The sequence below is a fragment of the Mobula birostris genome, chromosome 30, assembly GCF_030028105.1.
Source record: "Mobula birostris isolate sMobBir1 chromosome 30, sMobBir1.hap1, whole genome shotgun sequence".
Lineage (NCBI taxonomy): Eukaryota > Metazoa > Chordata > Chondrichthyes > Myliobatiformes > Myliobatidae > Mobula > Mobula birostris.
This window is the reverse complement of record NC_092399.1, coordinates 8,313,225-8,336,016: the sequence shown is the minus strand read 5'-3', so window position 1 is coordinate 8,336,016 and position 22,792 is coordinate 8,313,225. Positions and strand designations below refer to the sequence as shown.

The window sequence follows — 22,792 nt, the reverse complement described above, 5'->3', positions numbered from 1 at the left end:
AAACTAATGAGCTCAATCATCACAGCCAGTGAATTCAATTTCATCAATTCTTCCTACCTTAAACTTTGCCTGCTTCTATTGTTTGCATGATTTGTTTTTTTTTCTCTTTTTGGGTGTTGGGTGTTGGTCTTTCTTTTTTTAATTGGGTTCTTTCCAGTTTCTTACTTTGTGGCTGCCTGTAAGCAGACAAATCTCACGGTTGTATAATGGATACATTCTTTGATTATAAATGTAATTTGAGTCTTGAATCTTGAGACTCCATCCAGCTTCCCAATATCATCAGTTAGGACTTGGAAAGACTGCAATGCACAACCGCTGACAATGATACAAAGTCATTCCCGGTTATTCTTTCAAAGGTTCCACTTAATATCAGAGAATGTATGCAGTATACAACCTGAAATTCTTACTCTTCACAAACATCCACGAAACAGGGAAAAAAACTCCAAAGAATGAACAACAGAAAATGTTAGAACCCCAAAGACCCGTCTTGTGCACAAGCAGCACTGAAAGAATCAACCACCCCCCCCCCCAGCACCACCACCCACCCTGCAAGCAATAGCAAAGCCCCCCAGAGACCATGATCTAGAGTCCATCAAAATCTAACATCCACCCCAACACTTCAACACCTCAGACAGGTTTTCTCTCTCTCTCTAGCAAGGGAGAGAGAGAAATATCACATCTGCAGCAACGAGAGGGGAGACCAACAGCCCACTGTTTCGATGTTATAATCTGTCACACCACTTGTCCAAGTTCCCCATGACACTGATGTTTCGATCTTTTGCATTAGTTACATCTGACAACATCATAGCTTCGGAAGATTTTATTTGACTGGCAGACAAATACACTTATTGGACCCATAACTGCTTAAATGTATTATAGTTGGTCTGTCCATTCAGTTGAGTTCTTCTTTACATCAAGGGGTAAGTAATTGCAAAATAATTGAGTTCTTTGTCGATTAGATCTCTGTACTTTGTGTACAAGTTTCGTAGCTGCTTATCTTCTTCATTCGTTTCATACTTGTGCATGTAAATTCTCACCTGCAGATTAAACAGAATATCCATCACATTAAAAGTCTTAAAGGTTAGAATATTGTTAGCAGTGTAACAATAGGCTTCATGGTCATGGTAGTCTTTCTCGGGGTAAACAAGACGCAAGCGTCTTTTTTCGTGAAAGCGCAATGTGTCCTCCACAATTTCGGAGGTCTGTAAAGCTTTATGGAAAGCATTGCAGCCAGAGTTCCTCCCCTGCCCTTCAGTCGCCAATGGGAACCTATTGCAGCGTAGGATGACATGCAATGCTACCAAGCAGACCAATCACAGCTGTTGCGGTCTGCGTTGCCGCGACGCGTAGTTACATTTTGGGAGAGGTGCGCGTCGCAGCAACGCAGGCTCTTGCGTAGGGTTCCGTGTCGGCTTTGCGTAGGGTTTGCGGCGACACGTTGACGCAGAGGTATAAACCAGGCTTAACACACACAAGGTGCTGGAGGCAGTCAGCAGGTCAAGCAGCAACTGTAGAGAGGAATAAAGAGTCAACTTTTCAGGCCATTGGGACTCAGTACTTTGTGTGTGTTACTCTGGACTTCCAGCATCTGCAGAATCACTTGCGTTTGTTTGTTTATTGAACGATTGGTTGAATACAATGCGGAATACGCCCTTCAGTAGGGCAACATAATTGGGAGAACTGTACATAATTCACAACCATCAGCATTGAGTTGGGGTTTTGCTTTAAGTGGCTGGTCTGACGTGGTGACGTTATTACATAAAAGGTCTATTAGGGCGTATTTGTTGTGTAGGTTTTGGAATTCAATAAAATGTGTTATGGGTTTCGTTAAACCCGAGACACCTCACTTTGTTTTATTTACGGAAACCGACAATGCTGATCCCGATGCTCTCGGACGATTCCGGAGTTATTGAACACGTCAGCCAACACAGTTGCTTTGAAACTGCTGGAGATTTGGGAGCAAAATGCCATCGCTTGGTTCGTACTAGCTGAGGCCGTTCGCCCCATGAGAAATCTCTGCCGCCAACACCAAATGTTTCTACATGGTAGGGTCACTCAACAATTCTACAGCTGTGAGAGTGATGCGTCTGCTTAAACACCCACCTGAACACGATAGCTGAAAACTCACCTTTCACAGACTTTTAGATTACTGGATTCTGAGCACGTCAAACAGTCACTCTCCTTACCCGGTCTGGGCAATGTTAGGCCTTCAGAGCTAATGGAACACGGGCTGTCTCTCCTGGGAAATCACCATCCTTGTTTTATTTTTAAAGAACTCTTCATGAAGCAAATGCCCGATCAAGTTCACATAGCCCTTGCTAATGCACCCTTGATGGACTATAGGGAGCTTGCTAAAATGGCTGATCGTCTACACTCAGCCAGGTAGCAACGCATCATTCGTCCTCCTTTCTCTACCTCAATAAGCCCGGACAGCAAGGCCCCCGCAGCATAAGGACGCCCATGCCTGCGAAACAGATGACGTCGGGCCTGTGCCTTTACCAAGCTCACTTCAGTAGGAGCACGAGGAAGTGCCGACTGCCTCGTGGTTTTGACAATGCCAGCACATCAGGACATCAGAGGTCTGTGAATATCATGGGTTCCAGCCGCCAGGGTTGGCCACTGTTCAGTACAGACACCCTTTCAGGGCGACGTTTCCTGTGTGACATGGGTGATCAAGCGAGTGTGCTGCCAGCCTCGCCTATCGATGAGCAACAAAATCTCGCTGGAGGCCGCAGGATCCTGACAGCAGGATCCAAACCTACGGGACACGATGGATGATGCTCTACTTCAGTGGGCAGTGTTACACATGGGACTTCATCCTGCTCAGTGCAGATTTCCTGTGAGCCCAAGGACTGCTGGTCGAACTTAAGAACTGCCGGCTTGGGGATGTCAAGGACTTTGGGTGCTTCCTCACAACGACTCTTTCAAGCACATATGCACCACTGCATGTGACTGCTGGGTGAATTCCCAGACCTCACTAAGCCCACGTTCTCCACGACATGGGGCCAAGCTCCACATTCCCATAACTGGCCCGCCAGTCCATGCCCACGCACATAGATTGGATAAAAGCTGGCAACCAACATTAAAAGATTCGGAATTGTGCACCGGTCAAATCGCCTCTGGGCTCGACCCCTCCGTATGGAGCCCAAGTCCAGTGGTGGTTTGCTGCCCATGTGGTGATCAGTGTTGCCTTAACCACCCCCATTTGTTACCAGTCCCACACACTCAAGACTTTCTGGCACATTCAGCCAGAAAATTTTTTTTTTCCAAAGTCGATCTAGTTAGTGGCTACCATCAGGTACCTGTGTGCTCGAAGGACATTCCCAAAATGGCTGGTGGACTATTTGACTTTCCGCACATGGCGTTTAGACTAAAAAATGCAGCAGAGACTTTCCAACAGCTGATGGACTCTGTATTAAAAACACTTCGATTTTCTTTCTGTTTACCTGGGTGACACATTTGTCGCCAGGGCATCCAAATCCAAACATGTGTCTCATCTCCGCACACTGTTCTGGTGCTTAACCTAACATGGGGCGGTTATTAACCTGCTAAATGCCCGTTTGGGTTATTAACCATTGACTTTCTCAGCCATTATATCTCCGCAGAAGGCACAAAACCCCTCCCATCAAAGGTAGCTGCTATTTTGGATTTCCCACCGTCCCACATGACTAAAAAACTACAGGAGCTTTTAGCCATGGTGAATTTCTATCACTGGTTCACTCCACGAGCTGCTGAACTCGTGCTTCCCTTGTTTTTTTTTATATAGACATCCATTAGTCTCATGAGACCATGGATTTGTGCCTTGGAATGTTTCCAGGGCGCAGACCTGGGCAAGGTTGTATGGAAGACCGGCAGTTGCCCATGCTGCAAGTCTCCCCTCTCCATGCCACCGATGTTGTCCAAGGGAAGGGCATTAGGACCCATACAGCTTGGCACCAGTGTCGTCACAGAGCAATGTGTGATTAAGTGCCTTGCTCAAGGACACAACACGCTGCCTCAGCCAAGGCTCGAACTAGCGACCTTCAGATCCCTAGACGAACACCTTAACCACACGCCAGCACAATGCTTCCCCTGTATTGTGTGCTTAAAGGCAATACCGCTAAACAGGTGATTGACTGGTCAGCAGACATGACCAAGGCATTTGATGATACCAAGTGAGTTCTTCCTAACACACCCGCTCCCCAATGCGCCCATAGCCATTACAACTGACGCTTCAGACTATGCTGTGGGTGCTGTGCATGAGCAGCTGGTCAGAGCCATCTGTCAGCTGTTCATCTTCTTCAGCCGGCAGCTCCATTCCCCCGAAAGGAAGTACCAGCACGTTTGACTGTGAGCTTCTCGGTCTCTATCTGGCTGTCCACCATTTTTGTTCTCTTCTAGACGGTCGCTTCACAGTGTTTGTGGACCACAAACCCCTTGTGCACACGATGGCCAAAATATGAGACCCTTGGTCTGCACGGCAGCAACTGGTCTACATATTAGAGTTCACAACAGATATACAACACGTCAAGAGGAGAAGTATTGCTGTGAGAGGCTCTTTGCCTCTTCCGGCCAGCCATTGAGGCTGTACACATAGGGGTGGATTATGCCGGCATGGCAGCGACTGACCCAGAGGTCCAGGCTTACTGAGCACCAGTCACAGGCCTGCAGCTGACTGACATTAATCCGGGGAAGCTGGGCTTTCCCTCCTGTACAACTTCTCAACTGGTCACCCTCACTCCATCCTGCCCTCAAACTGGAGGCACTGTTTCCAACTCCGTACATGGCTGGAAGGCCTCGCAGAAACTGGTTCCACCGAAGTTTGTTTTGCACAGCCTCAGAACGGACATGCGTGATTGGGCTGCAGCCAGTGGGCAAGAATTAACCCATCGTGTTCAGGTGCCGTTGGCAGCTTTTGAGGTCCCTGAGAGACGGGTTGACCATGTCAATGTGGACATTGTTGGTCTTTTTCCCCTCCTCCCAAGGTTTCACACACCTTCTTACCATGGTGGACCGTACCACCAAGTGGCCAGAGGCCATCCCTCTCGCATCAACAATGGCCGCAGACGTGTCTCGGGCATCCATCAGCACCTGGGCTGCTCGGTTGGGCGCCCCATCTGGTATTTCTTCTGACTGTGGTCCCCAGTTCATTTCAGACCTCCATAATACAGTGGCTCAGACCTCGACATTAGGCTACATCAAACCACGGCGTATCATCCATAGTCCAATGGCCTAAGCAAGCAGTTTCACTGCTCCTTAAAGGCAGCTCCGAGGGCTTCCCTCACCGATGAGTGTTGGTGCAATCAGCTCCAATGGATCCTGCTTCAAGCGAGGATGTCCAGACGTCTGCGTCTGAGTTGGTACACGGACAGCCATTCCGAGTGCCAGGGGATTTCGTTCCTGATGCCACGACTGCCTGCTCGGCCCCTCAAAAGCATCCCCCATCCTCAGTAAATTCAATCCCTTTTCACCTAGAACGTTTAGGGACCCTGTACAATTTTCTCTATTTCTCAGCCATGATGGAATGGCGGAGCAGACTCGATGGGCTGAGTGGCCTAATTCTTTTGTCTTATGGACCAATGGTCTAACCAATTTAACTACCAACCGGTTCGTCTTTGGACTGTGGGAGAAGACTGGAGCACCCGGAGGAAACCCACGCGGTCACGAGGAGAACGTACAAACCTCTTACGGACAGCGGCGGGTTAATGTTGTTAGCCATCATTTTAAAGTACAACTGAGACAGGCTTGTCGATTCCTGAATTAGAATTAAAATAAAGCCAAGACAAACCATTTTAAGCAAAATGTACAGTTGGAAGTATACAGTTAGCTTGCCATGTCCATTCCGGGGCAGCTCTCTCAAGTTTGGTCCCCACCGGACACGCAGCTCTCACCTGTGGCTCCAAGTAGCCGTTTGCGTGTGACAGTGGCCACACCTCGGTACACGGCTCTGACAGGCGGGCTGAACCAGGTGAGGGAGCTGGAGGGCCTGATACCCCAGTGAGAGAGAGAGACATGCCTGTCCTAGCATGCAAAGTCTGGCCAGTTGAGACCTACAGTGAGATACAATGGCCAGGAAGGCAGCACTGTAATGCTCCGTGGAGCGTGAAGGGTGTGACAAGACGCAGAAGACGTCATGGTCATCCACTGCAACCAAGGAAGCTCCCAGTTTGCTCGTACCACTGGCCCTGGATTTCTGAGGTCAAGGGAGTGGAACTGCCCCAGTACAAAGGCTTTTCCCCTTTAAAAACTTTCCCGCACAGTTTTCCGGACACGGCGGGCAACCACCAGCACAGAACATAGTCTGAGATATTACAGGCATCACTTCTGAAAATCATATTTCCTCTTCATGGACGGCTGGATAATATGATAAACACAAGTGATTATGCGGGTATTGGAACTCCATAGCAATGCACACAAAATGCTGGAGGAACTCAGCAGGTCAGGAAGCCTCCACGGAAGTAAGTAAACAGACAATGTTTTGGGCCGAGACCCTTCATCAGGATCTGGTTATTATACTTTCCAATCAAAATAGAGTAAACATTAGAGTAAAGCATGCATTAATATAACCTTTGAGTAAAACATATATTAAGCAATGCCTGAGTACAAATGAGGTTTGGGTGTCCTGAATGAGCACTGCCATGACGTTTTCATTGACTAGTAACACCCCACCCCTTCTCTTTTAACCCCTCCCATCCTATCACATCTCAAACAACGTTGCACTGGAATATTGAGCTGCAAGCTCTGCCCTTTATTTTTTTAATTAAGTGCAATCGTGAACAATAGCCAGATCAGAAATGCTGACCAAGTCAACTAGTTCCCAAAGAGAACTCTGACAGGCCAATCAGATGGTTCACTGCTGCTCAGCGATAGAACTCAAAAAAAATCATCTGTCAAGCACATAGAACAGGCACAAGGGTCGCTAGCCCCTGTACCCAGAAACACACCTGAGCAGTGCAGCAAGGGTACGTGCTGTGCATGACCTGATCTGAAAGCGTCATGTTGACTCCTAACAGATCGTGTTCACAGTGGAGCAGCTTAGACAAGAATGAAGTGGTCAGCACTAATGGAGAAATTATACCTCCACTACCCCGTAAACCAGGTCCCACTAAGGGCTACAATGTCATAATTCCACATGCCAATTCATGCATTTCCTACAATACTTCTTGCGTTGAAATATACACAGCTCAGAACATTAGTCACATCATACTCAACCATTTGCTTACTAACTTTGAGATCTTAATCAGAATCAGGTTTATTATCACTGCTTGAAATTTGTTAACAGCAACAGCAGTTCAACACAATACATAATCTAGCAGAGAATAATAATAATAAATAAAATTAAAATAATAATAATAAATAAAATTAAAATAATAATAATATAGACAAGTAAATCAATTACGTATATTGAATAGGTTTTTTTTAAAACATGCAAAAACAGCAATACTGTATATTAAAAAAAGTGAGGTGGTGTCCAAAGATTCAATGTCCATTTAGGAATCGGATGGCAGAGGGGAAGAAGCTGTTCCTGAATCACAGAGTGTGTGCCTTCAGGCTTCTGTACCTCCTACCTGATGGTAACAGTGAGAAAAGGGCATGCCCTGGGTGCTGGAGGTCTTTAATATTGGACGCTGCCTTTCTGAGACACTGCTCCCTGAAAATGTCCTGGGTACTTTGTAGGCTAGTACCCAAGATGGAGCTGACTAGATTTACAACCTTCTGCAGCTTCTTTTGGTCCTGTGCAGTAGACCCTCCATACCAGACAGTGATGCAGCCTGTCAGAATGCTCTCCATGGTACAACTACAGAAGTTTGTGAGTATATTTGTTGACGTGCCGAATCTCTTCAAACTCCTAATAAAGTATAGGCCCTGTCTTGCCTTCTTTATAACTACATCGATTGTTGGGACCAGGTTAGATCCTCAGAGATCTTGACACCCAGGAACTTGAAGCTGCTCACTCTCTCCACTTCTGATCCCTCTATGAGGATTGGTATGTGTTCCTTTGTCTTACCCTTCCTGAAGTCCATAATCAGCTCTTTCGTCTTACTGATGTTGTGCCAGGTTGTTGCTGCGACATCACCCCGCTAGTTGGCATATCTCACTCCTGTACGCCTCCTCGTCTCCACCTGAGATTCGACCAACAATGGGTGTATCGTCTGCAAATTTATAGATGGTATTTGAGCCATGCCTAGCCACACAGTCATGTGTATACAGAGAGTAGAGCAATGGGCTAAGCACACACCCCTGAGGTACGCCAGTGTTGATTGTCAGCGAGGAGGATATCTTATTACCAATCCGCACAGATTGTGATCTTCCGGTTAGGAAGTCGAGGATCCAATTGCTTAGGATGGTACAGAGGGCCAGGTTCTGCAACTTTTCAATCAGGATTGTGGGAATGATATCATTAAGCATTTGTCTCCAACAACCTCTCCACTAACTGTACAGATCCCACCTTCCCTGGGAGAGAGCCCAATGATTCAAAACTCTGAAGCCCTCCCTCCTGCACCAACTCCATAACCACATGATAAATGGTATGACCTTCCTATTTCTGGCCTCCCTAGCAACTGGCAGGGGTAGCAGCCCTGGAGGACCTGTCCTTTAACTTCGCAAGTAACTCCCTAAACTCACTAAAGGTCTCCCTGCTTTCCCACATCCCACAAGGGGAGAACTCCACTATCCTGCACGGCATCCCCATGGCTCTAAACGTGCCGTAAGTTCCATCACAGGCACTAACCTCCATAGTATCCAGGCCATCTTCAAAGAGCAGTTCCACAGAAAGGCAACGTCCATCATTAAGGACCTCCATTACCCAGGACATGCCCCCTCCTCATTGCTACCATCAGGAAGGAGGGGCAGGAGCCTGAAGGCACACACTCAGCGATTCAGGAACAGCTTCTTCCCCTCCACACTTGGCTTCTCGCATCCAGGCTGGGAGGCCTCACTAAAGTTTGCTTGGCATGGCGTCTGAAAGGATGTGCGTGATTGGGCTGCGGTTGGTGTGGAGTGCCAGCGGGCAAAAATTAACCGTTGTGTTCAGGCACCGTTAGAAACCCTTTGAGATCCCTGAGGGACGGTTTGACCATGTCAATGTAGACCTTGTTGGTCCTCTTTCCTCCTCCCGAGGTTTTATGCCCCTTCTTACCATGGTGGACCATACCACCAGCTGGGCAGAGGCCGTCACTCTAGCATCAACAATAATGGCAGCAGACACGACTCGGGCACTCATCAGCATCTGGGTTGCTCGGTTTGGCGCCCCATCTGATATTTCCTCTAACCGCGGTCCCCGATTCATTTCAGGCCTCTGGGCTGCGACGGCCCAGGACCTCGGTGTTAGGCGACATCACGCCACAGCGGAGCGCCCACAGTTCAATGGCAGTTTCACTGCTCCTTAGCTCTGAGGGCTTCCGTCACCAACGAGTTATTGGCGTGATCAGCTCCAGTGGATCTTGCTGGGGCTCAAAACAGCTTCAGACGAGGACCTGCAGTCGTCCACAGCTGAGCCGGTATGTGGCAGCCGTGGCCGTGATGAGTGCCCCGTGATTTGATTCCTGGCACCACAGCCACCTGGTCAACCTCACAACAGTTTTCCACCCTCCTCAGAAAATACAATTCCTTTTCACCTATTCCCACTTCTCTTCATGGTGCACAGCACTCTTGGGCCAGCATTCCGCCTCATTTGTTTTTGTCCACCATGACACACACCAACATCCCCTTAGGCCCCCTTACGATGGCCCATTCTGCGTTTTGGAATGGGGATAAAAGAATCCCACCAGGATTTGGGGTATTCCGCTGCCTTGCCCCCCACGTCACAACGTGACCATGAGTGTGTCCGTGCAATACTGGACAAGCCAGAGGTACCCGTGGTTTCTTCATCCATGGAACACAGGCCCCGAGACGGGTGGCTCGTCCGAGCTCCAGACAGGCTGGTTTTAGTGAACTCTGAGGGAGGGCTGTGTCAGGTAACGTAATTGGGAGAAATGGACATAATTCACAACCCCCAACTTTGAGATGGGGTTTCGCTTTAAGAGACTGGTCTGACGTGCTGACGTTATTATGTAAAAGGTCTTTTACGCTTTTGTTGTGCAGGTTTTGGAGTTTAGCGAAATGTGCTACGGGTTTCGTTAAACATAAAACGCTTCGCTTTGTTTTATTTGCGGAAACTTACCCTTCCGGCCCTTCGAGCTGCGCGGCCCAGCGATCGCCTGATTTAACCCTCACCTAATCACGGGACACTTTACAATGACCAATTTACCTACCGACTGGTATGTCTTTGGACTGTGGGCGGAAACCAGAGCACCTGGAGGAAACCCACACGGTCACCGAGCAGCCACACCTCGGTACACGGCTCTGACAGGCAGGCTGAACCAAGTGAGGGTAGCTGGAGGGCCTCGTACCCCAGTGAGAGAGACACATGCCTGTCCTAGCATGTTAAGCCAGCTCTGGCGGTCTGGCTGGTTGAGACCTACAGTGAGATACAATGGCCAGGAAGGCAGCACTGTAATGCTCCGTGGAGCGTGAAGGGTGTGACAAGATGCAGAAGACGTCATGGTCATCCACTGCAACCAAGGAAGCTCCCAGTTTGCTCGTACCACTGGCCCTGGATTTCTGAGGTCAAGGGAGTGGAACTCCCCCAGTACAAAGGCTTTTCCCCTTTAAAAACTTTCCCGCACAGTTTTCCGGACACGGCGGGCAACCACCAGCACAGAACATAGTCTGAAATATTACAGGCATCACTTCTGAAGATCATATTTCATCTTCATGGACGGCTGGATAATATGATAAACACGTGATTCTGCAGCTGCTGGAGCTCCATAGCAGCGCACAAAAGTAAGTGAACAGTCAATGTTTTGGGTCAAGTCCCTTTATCAGGACGTGGTTATTATACTTTCCTATCAAAATAGACTAAACATTAGAGTGAAACATGCATTAGGGTAACGTTAGAGTAAAACATAATGCCTGAGTACAAATGAGGTTTCGGTATGCTTTGTCTTCCTTAATGTAAAATGTTTTTGTTTCCTTCTGTTCCCCCTCTGTCTCTTCCCTTCTCTCCGCTGATTCATTGTCACGCCTTCCCAAGCATTTGCTGTATTGAGAAATTCCTCATCTGTGAATTTACCATATATGCAAATTTTGACAATCTGTTCCATCATAGATATCATTCCTGTGTTTACTAGTTACCCTGTTACCTCAGGATTTGGAGGCTTTGGAAAGTATGAAAAAAAGGGATGCTTCCTCCAATGTACAGTCTCTGGAAAATAAAATTGAAGACATCAGAGCAAGATTTCAGTACCAGAGAGACACCTGGGACTGTTATGTACTTTGCTTTATGGAAACATGGCTCACCGCTGCCACTTTGGATGCAAGGGCACAGCCATTCTCTGCAAAGACTGAACAGCTCAGGTTTTGAAGGCAGAGGAGGCGGAGTACGCTTCATGATTAGCTCATCGTGGTGCAGAGATGTGGTGGGTTCTCTTTCAATCCTGCTCACCCAACCTGGAACACCTGACAATCAAACAGCCATCATCCTGGTAGCGGTGTACCTTCCACCTCAGGCCAACATCAGGCAAGCACTGGAGGAGCTAAGCACTATGATCAGCAGTCCCGAAACAGCGCACCCAGATGCCTTCTCTATTATTGCAGGTGATTTCAACCAGGCTAGCTTGAAGAAGTCTCTGAACAGCTACCACCAACATACCACCTGCGGAACTAGGGGAGCCAAAACACTTGACAATTGTTATACCACCATAAAGAACGCCTGCCATGCCATCCCATACCAACACCTTGGAAAGTCAGATCACCTGGCTGTACTTCTATTCCCAGTGTATAGGCAGAGACTAAAGACTGCAGCAGCAGTGTTGAAGATGAAGAAGATTGGTCAATGGAGGCGATGGAGTGCTTACAGGACTGTTTTGAGTTGGTTGACTGGACAATCTTCAGGGATTCATCTTCGAATCTGAATGAATATTCCATAACTGTCACCAGGACCTGTGTGGAAGAGTATGTGCCTTCAAGAACATACCAACATACCCAAACCAAAAGCCATCGATGAGCCAGGGGATTCCATAGTCTGCTGAGGGCTAGATCTGTGGTATTCAAGACCAGTGATCCAGAACTATACAAGAAGTCCAGATACAAACTATGGAAGGCTATTTTAACAGCAAAGAACAATTCCAGTTGAGGTTAGAGATGGCATCAGATGCACATCAGCTCTGGCAGTATTTGCAGGCCATTACTTCCTACAAAGCGAAATCTAACGCCGTGAATAGCTGTGATGTTTCACTCTCAGATGAGCTCACCCCTCAAACAGGAGCCCACTAATGAGCACCAGGCCATTGTCATCTGCACCATCACTGACCTTATTAACTCTGGGCATCTCCCATCCACTGCCAGCAACCTTATAGTCCCCTTACCCCAGACCTCCCATTTCTACCTCCTACCCAAGATCCACAAACATGCCTGTCCAAGTAGATCCATTGTCTCAGTTTTATCCCTGACGAAGGGTCTAGTCCCAAAACGTTGACTGTACCTCTTCCTATAGATGCTGCCTGGCCTGCTGCATTCACCAGCAACTTTTATGTGTATTGCTTGAAATTCCAGCACCTGCAGATTTCCTCGTGTTTCAGTTTTATCCCCCTTGTTTCAGTCCCTTCTACCTACATCTGTGACATTTCATGTGATCTGGATCTTTTCAACAACTTCAAGTTCCCTGGCCCCGATGATCTCATTTTCACTATGGATGTCCAGTCCCTATACACTTGCATCCCCCAACAGGGGGCCTTAATTCCCTCCGCTTCTTTCTAGATAACAGACCCAACCTGTTTCCCTCCACCACCACTCTTTTCCACCCGGTGAAATTGGTCCTCACTCTCAATAATTTCTCCTTCTGCTCCTTCCACTGCCTCCAAACCAAAGGTGTAGCCACAGGCACGCACATGCGTCCCAGCTGTGCCTGCCTTTTTGTTGGCTACATGGAAGAGTCGATGTTCCAAGCCTACACTGGTGTCACTCCTCAACCTTTCCTACACTACATCGATGACTACATTGGGGCTGCTTCCTGCACCCATGCTGAGCTCGTAGACTTCATCAGCTTTGCCTCCAAGTTCCACCTAGCCCTCAAATTCACCTGGTCCATTTCTGACATCTCCCTCCCCTTTCTCAATCTCTCTGTTTCTATCTCTGGAGACAGTTTATCCATGGATATCTTTTATAAACCCACTGATTCTCACAGCAGCCTGGACTAAACGTCTTCCTACCCTGTCACTTGTCCTCCTCCTCTCTCAGTTCCTCTGTCTTCACTGCATCTTCTCTCAGGATGAAGCTTTTCATTCCAGAACTAATGAGATGTCCTTCTTCAGAAAAGGGGCTTTCCTTCCTCCACCATTAACACTGCCCTCACCTGCATCTCTTCCATTTTGCACACATCTGCCCTCGTTCCATCCTCCCGCCACCACACCAGCAAACTTGTTCTCACCTACGTCCCAGTAGCGTCCACATCCAGCACATCATTCTCTGTAACTGCCGCCATCTCCAACACAGTCCCATCATCAAAGCCAAATCTTCACTTTGTCCTGAACCACTGCAGTCGACACATGGCTTCAAGAGATATTAGTTACTAAGCCCATTTAAATACAACAGCCAGAGATCAGTACTTTAACATCTACCTTTTTTTAAGCATTTAAAGTTCAAGGTTCAAATTAAATTTATTATCAAAGTAAATATGCGAGATGATATATAACTCAGAGATTCGTTTTCTTGTGAGCACACTCAGTAAATCCAAAAATCATCATAGGATCGATGAAAGACCACACCCAACAGGGCAGACAAACAACTACCGTGCAAATGACAGTATCTGAGTCAGCATGGATTTACGAAGGGGAAATCATGCTTGACTAATCGTCTGGAATTTTTTGAGAATGACTATGAAACTGGACCTGGGAAAGCCAGTGGATGTAGTGTACCTGGACTTTCAGAAAGCCTTTGATAAGGTCCCACATAGGAGGTTAGTGTGCACATTTGCAGATGACACAAAGCTGGGCAGCAGTGTGAAACATGAGGAGGATGTTATGAGTGGACAGGTTGGGTGAGTGGGCAGATGCATGGCAGATGCAGTTTAATGTGGATAAATGTGAGGTTATCCACTTTGGTGGCAAGAACAGGAAGGCAGATTACTATCTGAATGGTGTCAAGTTAGGAAAAGGGGAAGTACAACGAGATCTAGGTGTCCTTGTTCATCAGTCACTGAAAGTAAGCATGCAGGTACAGCAGGCAGTGAAGAAAGCTAATGGCATGTTGGCCTTCATAACAAGGGGAATTGAGTATAGGAGCAAAGAGGTCCTTCTGCAGCTGTACAGGGCCCTGGTGAGACCACACCTGGAATATTGTGTACAGTTTTGGTCTCCAAATTTGAGGAAGGACATTCTAGCTATTGAGGGAGTGCAGCGTAGGTTCACAAGGTTAATTCCCGGGATGGCGGGACTGTCATATGTTGAAAGATTGGAGCGACTGGAGTTGTATACACTGGAATGTAGAAGAATGAGAGGGGATCTGAATGAAACATATAAGATTATTAAGGGATTGGACACACTAGAGGCAGGAAATATGTTCCCGATGTTGGGGGAGTCCAGAACCAGAGGCCACAGTTTAAGAAAAAGGGGCAGACAATTTAGAACAGAGTTGAGGAAAAATTTTTTCACACAGAGAATTGTGGTTCTGTGGAATGCAGTGGAGGCCAATTCTCTGGATTCTTTCAGGAAAGAGTTAGATAGAGCTCTTAAAGATAGCGGAGTGAAGGGATACAGGGAGAAGGCAGGAAAAGGGTTGTGGATGATCAGCCATGATCACGGTGAATGGCGGTGCTGGCTCGAAGGGATGAATGGCCTACTCCTGTACCTATTGTCTATTAAAAGACAACTAACTGCGCAAATACAAAAAAAAATAATAGTAATAAATAAAAAGGCAATAAATATAGAGAACGAGAGATGAAGAGACCTTGAAAGAGAGTTTGTAGGTTGTAGGAACAGTTCAGTGATAGGTGAGTGAAGTTATCCCCACTGGTTCAAGAGCCTGATGGTTGAGGGGTAGTAACTTCCTGAACCTGATGGTGTGGGTCCTGAGGCTCCTGTATCTTCTTTCTGATGGCGGCAGCAAGAAGAGAGCTCAGCCGGGTGGTGGAGATCTCTGATGCTACTTTCCTGCAATAACACTTTGTTTAGGTATATTCAACGGTGGCTTGTGCCCACCTTGGGAAATATCGTTTATCTTCTTCAACATATATATTTTTTTGGTGTCCTGAAGCTTATTGCCATGGAGCAGAGAAGCGATTGGTATGATTCACAGGGGGTGCTGCAGAAATAGGTCAGTCTGAGGCAAGAATGTATTTTCTCAGTGATCTGATTTCCACCCATTTTTAAGTAACCCAATAACCCTGTTCATTAACAGACACTGTGTTGGCCTGAAGCATCAACGTTTTATCCCTTTCCATGGATGCTGCCTGGCCTGCTGAGTTCCTAAAACATCTTGTGTGTGTTACTCTGGATCTCCGGCATCTGCAGAAACTCCTTTGTGTTTATAAAGGTTCAAAGGTTCATTGCATATTCAGAGTATGTATGCAGGATAGAACCCTGAGGCTTGTCTTCTCCAGACAGCCACAAAACAAAGAAAAAACAACTCCTCCCCCGCACAAAAAAAAAAGAAAAAGAAACAAAAACTTGGAAACCCCAAACCCTCAACCCCTCCCTCGCAAAAAACTAGCATATCACTCACACAGAAAGAAAATAAACGCAACATTAACATCAAACCCCTGACTTCCTCTCCCGCACACAAAAAAACTAACAGAGCCTACTATATTATAATCCTATTAGTTGCTCCTACCTTGAGAGTGTGGAATTTGGATTTTCCCTCCTGACGATATTGTAGAAGGGTCTCAATAAATTTAATGCTAAGGAAAGCCCAGACCCTTATGTAGTACAGCTGCTCACAGGTTAACACCAGCTGAATTAGTTCATCATCAATTTGTTCATGACTGTTATTAAATTCCAATGTCAGCTTCTGGTGAGAAAAATCACACATCACATTAGGGCCGTGCGCTTATACACAAATATGCATGTTACATATGAACGAGAGAAGTAGTTTGTATGTGATTAACATCATCAGTGGTTGTTCTACCGGATTACAAGACCAAAAGGAAACCAGACGTACCCAAACCAACAAAGTCGTTCACATCTAGTGCTGCATATGTAAAATTGGCTTCTCTCTCAAAACTTGATTGGCTTGCGGTGCGAATTTTTGGCTTAAGGTCACCAGCATTTTTCCTTGCTTCTCCCTATGTTCATTGCAGGGTGAAAGGACTATCAACTTGGCAACTAGAACATTGTAATTTCTACTGAATCAGAACTACACTCAGAGGCCACTTTATTAGTTACACTTGCACACGTGCTCATTAATGTAAATATCTAATCAGCCATTCATGTGTCAGCAACTCAATACATAAAAGCATATAGACATGGTCAAGAGGTTCACTTGTTATTCAGATTGGGAAAGAAATGTGATCTCAGCGACTTTGATTGTCGGTGCCAGACGGGGTGGTTTGAGTATCTCAGAAACTGCAGGTCTCCTAGGATCTCCACACCCAATAGTCTTTAGCAATGGGTTGAGTTGCTCGCCGATCTTGGCAATTTACTTGTAAAAGTTTCATTGCCATACAAGGAGACATCATCAGTGCATTGTTAAATTGTGCTGTGTCCTCTGAGCACTTGGAAATAGAGGTCTCAGCACAATCAACAGTGCACCGGTGATGTCTCCTCGTGTGGTGATGGAACACTTATAAGTAAATGGCCAAGACTGAAGAATAACTCAACCCAACTATCAACCACCTGAGCTATACATTTTCCAAATTATTTCCAGTCTCTAGAGTTTCCGGAGACCAGTGCGAGTAACAAAACATCCAGTGAACAGCAGTTCTGTGGGTGAAAACACCTTGCTAATGAGAGAGATCAGAGGAGAATGGCCAGACTGGTTCAGGCTGACCGGAAGGCGACAATAACTCAAATAACCACACGTTACAACGGTGGTGTCTAGAAAAGCATCTCCCAATGCGCAACAATCGAACGTTGAATAAGATGGGCTACAGCAGCAGAAGACCACAGTGGGTTCCACTCCTGTACCTAATTAAGTGGCCATGGAGTTCTGGCAGCATTTCAACATATAAATATTCATTCTACTTTCCTCACCCTTCTGCATTCCAAAAACTCACAGGCCTCTCCAAATTTAAAAAAAAATCACCATCTCTACCTTAAGTTGATGACATTTTAATTTTAAACTGTAATTTCTGTTTCTAGGTTCTTCAGATGAGGAAATACTCTCTCCATGTTGACATTGTTTAAAACCCCTCAGGACTGTTTATCTTGTAACCCTTCCTTTGCTCTATTCAGTCTTCTAGTCCCCAGTTGATACAAGCCTTAGCTTGTCAAACTATCTCATGAAACTTTTCCAAGTAAGAGACTAGTAAAATATCTCAGAACCGCCTACAGTATATTTACATTCCTTTTCTCAAACATGACCAGTACAGGACCTAGTAATGCAGATGTGATCTCAATTTTGTAATGTGTTGTAATTTTCTGCCCAGTTTCCCTCAGAAGAGATGAGAACATTCTTTTAGATTTGCACACACAACATGCTGGAGAAGCTCAGCAAGTCAGACAGCGATCTGTGGAGGGAGGTAGGCAGTCGACGTTTTGTGCTGAGACTGGAAAGAGAGCAGAAACTAGAAGCCTTCCCCCCTCACCTGGACTCACTAACATCACCTGGACTCGCCTACATCACCTGGACTCACCTATATCACCTGCTAGCTTGTAATCCTTCCCCTCCCCCCACCACACTATTGTGTATTTAATAGTTCAGTAATATTTGAGCAATCTTGCATGTATGTATATATACTCCTGAAGAAGGGTTTCAGCCCCAAAATGTCAACTGTTTATTCCTCTCCGTAGATGCTGCCTGACCAGCTGGGTTCCTCCAGTACTTTCCGTCTGCTGGCTCAACACTTCCAGCATCTGCACAGTCTCTGGCGTTTATTCTGCTAGATGTCCTTACTCTTCAAAACAATCGTAAACTAGTCATTTGCAATGGTGCATGGGAGCACCTAGATATCTCTGCTTCTCAAAGCTCGCCAACCCTTCGCCATGCAAATAACATGATTCTTATATTAGCCTCTTCCCGCAAAGTCGATAATTTCTCTCGTGAGAGATTGTTGCCGATTCTCAAGCCACAGAACTCGGGGGGAGAAAAAACGCAGCACCACAGACTTTTAACACTGTAAATCAGCGAGTTGTTTTATGTCTCCCCTCTTGCTGGGAAAGGTGGCTGTCTGTGACGAAAAAGAATTTCAGGATGGATATTGCATACATTCCTCTGACATTAAATTGAACTGTTGAACTATGACCGTGTTATACCACAGTGTTGTACTGTGTTTTGTGCCTCGGCCCTGGATTAATTCACGTGTAGTTAGAAGTAGTTGATCCTTTTCAGACCTTGTGTCGCATCAGGCAACATTTTTTGCCGTTTCTGTAGCATTTGACTGTTTTTTTTATGAAGCCAAGTCGCTAGATCGACACTCAACACGGGTGGAAAGCGTGCAAGGAGCCAGCCGGATTCGGACTGCGTACCACTCGCCTCGAGGTCCAGTGCTGATGCCAGTACACCACCAGCCGGCTCCTTGCATAGCTGGATGATTTTACATTCACGTCTTACTCTCAAGTTATTTGTTTTCCAAACACAGCACATTTAACAATATGTCTTCAGGACTTAGATCACGTCATTCACTTAAATTATGTGGAGCTGTGGCCCAGAACAGACCCTGTGGCAAAATACATTACATATTGCATTTCTCAGTGAGGGCCCATTCACACTCTGTCCTCCAGCTCTCCTTACACAACCGATCTCCTACCCATGCCAATACATTTCCCCACACCATGAACTTTGTTTCCCTACTAATGTTTGACAAAGCATCTTTTTTTAGATTATGAAGACACGTAGTCCTCTTTTATTGTCATTTAGTAATGCATGCATTGAGAAATGACACCTTATTTCCTCCGGTGTGATATCACAAGACACAAGACAAACCAAGACTGAAAAAACTGACAAAACCACATAATTATACATATAGTTACAAACAGTGCAACAATACCATAACTTGATGAAGAAGTCCGTGAGCACAGTAAAGTTCAAAGTTTCTCAAATGTCCCACATCTCACGCAGTCGGGAGAGGGAAGAAGAACTCTCCCGGCCATGCCGACCACAATCCGACTCTGAATCATCCGAAAACTTCGAGCTCTGATCGGCTCTCCGACACCAAGTACTGAGCACCATCTCTGTCCGAACGATTCGACCTCCTTCTCGGTCGCCAAAAGCAGGCAAGACCGGGGATTTAGAGGCCTAGCCTCCGAAAGATTCCCGACCGCACAGTAACGACAGCAGCGAACGGGTGTTTCAGAAATTTCTCCAGATGTTCCTCTGTGCTTTCACGTCCATTCTCCGTCAACTCAGAATTGTCCACGGCCCCTATTTAACAGATACGACATCATTTTTCACCAGAGAGCTGCGCACACGCAGGCGCGTCGCCATCTTCTCCTCCCGTATTTCTTCTGGAGGTGGGGGGTGGTGCACCCCTCCTGAGCATTTGACTCCATCACCATCTTGTGCAGCATGGCTTCCAACTCCATTTCCAATCCTCCCAGCTTGTTCCTTGCAAGGTTCCCATGTACATGTGTTCATTTTCCACACCTCTTTCTCTTTCTTCAATAATCTACTGACCTCTCCAAACAGATTCCTCCTTCTACAGCCCTTTGCCTCTTCTACCTATCACCTATCATCTTCTTACATCAGTCCCTTTTTTCCCCACCTTCCTTCCTTACCCATGGGTTCACCCACCATCTGCCTTTTTGTGCTCTATTCCCTCCCTCCGCACTCCTTCTTCCAGCCTCTGCCCACTTTCTTTCCAGTCCTGATGAAGGGTCTCGGCCCGAGACGTTGACTGTCCATTTCCTCGGGTGCTGCCTCGCCTGCTGAGAACCTCCAGCATTTTGTGAGCGTTGCTCTGGATTTCCAGTATCTGCAGATTTTCTTGAGTTTATAGTGTTCTAATTTGCTCTGTATTTTACTTAAATACATAATTTGTTACTCAGTTTGTCTTTTTATACCTTTTTAACTATTTCCATACAACTTAGGCTGATGGGGGCAGAAGTTCAATTGGTCTAAAATGTACTGGTCCAAATGTGTCCCAATTACTGTATCCTCTGTAGCCATATGAAGTCAAATTAAGGCAGCACAAAATGGAAAAGGTCCTGCAGGGTCTGTGCACTTCCTTTCCAGTCCTGAAAAAGGGTCTTGGCCCAAAACATCAACTGTTTATTGTTGCCTGGACCTGCTGAGTTCCTCCATCACTTTGTGTGTGTGTTGCTGTTCCTTTCGGCATCAGGCAGCAACCTTGCCATTCCGTTCGCATTTTTGTCTGTTTTTTTACGAGGCTGAGTTGCTAGCTCGACACTCAGCCCAGCACGGACGGAAAGCGTGCAAGGAACCGGCAGGATTCGAACCCAGGACCACCTGCTCCAAAGTCCGGTGCAGATGCAACTACACCACTGGCTGGCTTTTATTCTGCATGCGCTGCTCCGTACTTCCAGCATCTGCAGAATCTCTTGTGCCTCTGAAGTACAGCAAATAGTCAGAAAGTTCACGGCAGCAACTGTGGAAAGAGAAACAGTGGCCGTTCCAGGGTGACGACCCTTCCTCAGAACTGGGGAAGAGAAAATAGAAGAGGAAAAAAAACTTCGATTTATTTCTTTTCCAGTTCCTTCCAAGGGTTCTGAACCTGAAGTGAAAACTCTGTTTCTCTCTCCACGAACACCGCCTCACCTACTGAATTTTTCTAGTATTTTCTGTGCTTATGTCATAAGCTGACAGCACCAAGAGAGATCCCCGGCATTGACCAATCACACCCTCTATAAATGGCCAAATCAGTCATAGATCAGCCCCTTCTGATTGAGGGCAATTCTGGATTTTTATTTATTTACATAATATATAGGCATCCATTAGCTTCATGAGACCATGGATTTGCGCCTTGGAAGGTTTCCAGGGCGCAGGCCTGGGCAAGGTTGTATGGAAGACCAGCAGTTGCCCATGCTGCAAGTCTCCCCTCTCCACGTCACCGATGTTGTCCAAGGGAAGGGCACTAGGACCCATACAGCTTGGCACTGGTGTCGTCGCAGAGCAATGTGTGGTTAAGTGCCTTGCTCAAGGACACAACACGCTGCCGCAGCCAGGCTCGAACTAGCGACCCTCAGATCACTAGACAAACGCCTTAACCACTTGGCCACGCACCAACACTGTTTACTTAATTATTACTTAGCGTTCTGGTCGTCCCACTATAGGAAGGATGTTGAGGCTTTGGAAAGGGGGCAGAAGAGGTGTACCAGGATGCTGCCTGGTTTAGAGGGCATGTGCATCACGAGAGGCTGGACAAACAGGTTGTTTTCTCTGGAGCGGTGAAGGCTGACGGGAGATCTGATTGAGGTTTATAAGATTGTGAGAGGCACAGATAGAGTGCACAGGGGGTATCTGTTTCCCAGGGTAGGAACGTCTAATACCGGAGGGCATTCATTGAAGGTGAGAGGGCATGGGTTCAAGGGGGAAGTGAGGGGGGTTTTTTAGAGAGTGGTGGATGCCTGGGACGGTGGTCGAGGCAAATACATTAGAGGCTTTTAAGAGACATTTGGATAATGTCATGGATGTAAGGAAGATGGAGGGATATGGACATGGTGTAGGTAGGAAAGATTAGTTGTTGGGTTTTTTTGATTTGTTTGTCAGCTGGCTAGCACAACATTGTGGGCCGAAGGTCCTGTCCATGCTGTACTGCTCTATGTTCTATGTAGTTATTTAGAGATACTGTGTGGAACAGGCTCCTCTGGCTTACTGAGCCGCACTGCCCAGTAACCCCCTAATTAAATCCTAGCCTAATCACAGGACAATTTACAATGACCAATCAACCCACCGACCGATACGTCTTTGGACTGTGGGAGGAGACCAGGGCACCCGGAGGAAACCCACATGTACACGGGAAGAACATACAAACTCCTTACAAAGAACACAGGATTTGAACTTCAGACTCTGACGCCCCGGGCTGTAACAGCATCGTGCTAACCGCGACGAGAGCACGGTGCCCCAGGTGGGGACTTCTGATTCTGACTTGAGATGGGGAAATGTGAAGCGAGGTGAGTCTACTTGTTATCAGCCCGCAATGTTTTTGAGAATGTGTTCCAGAGAATGGGAAAGGACTTCCTCTGCCTTTTAGAAGAGAGACTCCCTCGCCCCCAGCACCTCACATCAAGGCTTCTTGAGTCTGCTTGGAAGAATTTCCCCCTCCCCCCCAAAAAAAAACAGAAACTGAGGCAGCCAGTCACCTTTATAAAAGCAGTCACCATGGTGTTTATAGGCGGCTGGTGGTGTAGTGAAATCAGCACTGGACTTTGAGGTGAATGGTCTCAGGTTCAAATCTGGGCAGCTCCTTGAACTTTTCATCCGTGCTGGGTTGAGTGTTGAGCTCGCTCATAAAAAAACAGACAAGTGCTAAGGAAATGGCAAGGTTGCTACCCAGGGCATCACAAGGCACAGATAGGAACAACAACTGTGGTGTTTACAAGGCCTTGTAAGTGACTCATCTCCACATCAGCGAATATTTCCAAGGAAACAGTACTTGAGACCACAGGATGCTGTCTCCAGTTGTCCCCCAGCACTGAGAGTATCGTAGTGACTCCAGCATTTA

The 22,792-nt window shown here is 46.7% G+C and overlaps 1 protein-coding gene across 1 annotated transcript in view; it reads right to left on the bottom strand.

Annotated features, from left to right (window-relative positions):
• Positions 1–816: 816 nt before the first annotated feature.
• Positions 817–22,792, bottom strand: part of LOC140190579 (F-box only protein 39-like) — a 58,883-nt gene continuing 36,907 nt past the window's right edge. The window contains exons 4-5 of the mRNA XM_072247263.1: positions 15,847–16,023; positions 817–1,037 (exon numbers count right to left, since the gene is read on the bottom strand). Of these exons, the coding sequence (XP_072103364.1) occupies positions 909–1,037; positions 15,847–16,023 (306 nt within the window). The 3' untranslated portion in view covers positions 817–908. The remainder of the gene's footprint in view (positions 1,038–15,846; positions 16,024–22,792) is intronic.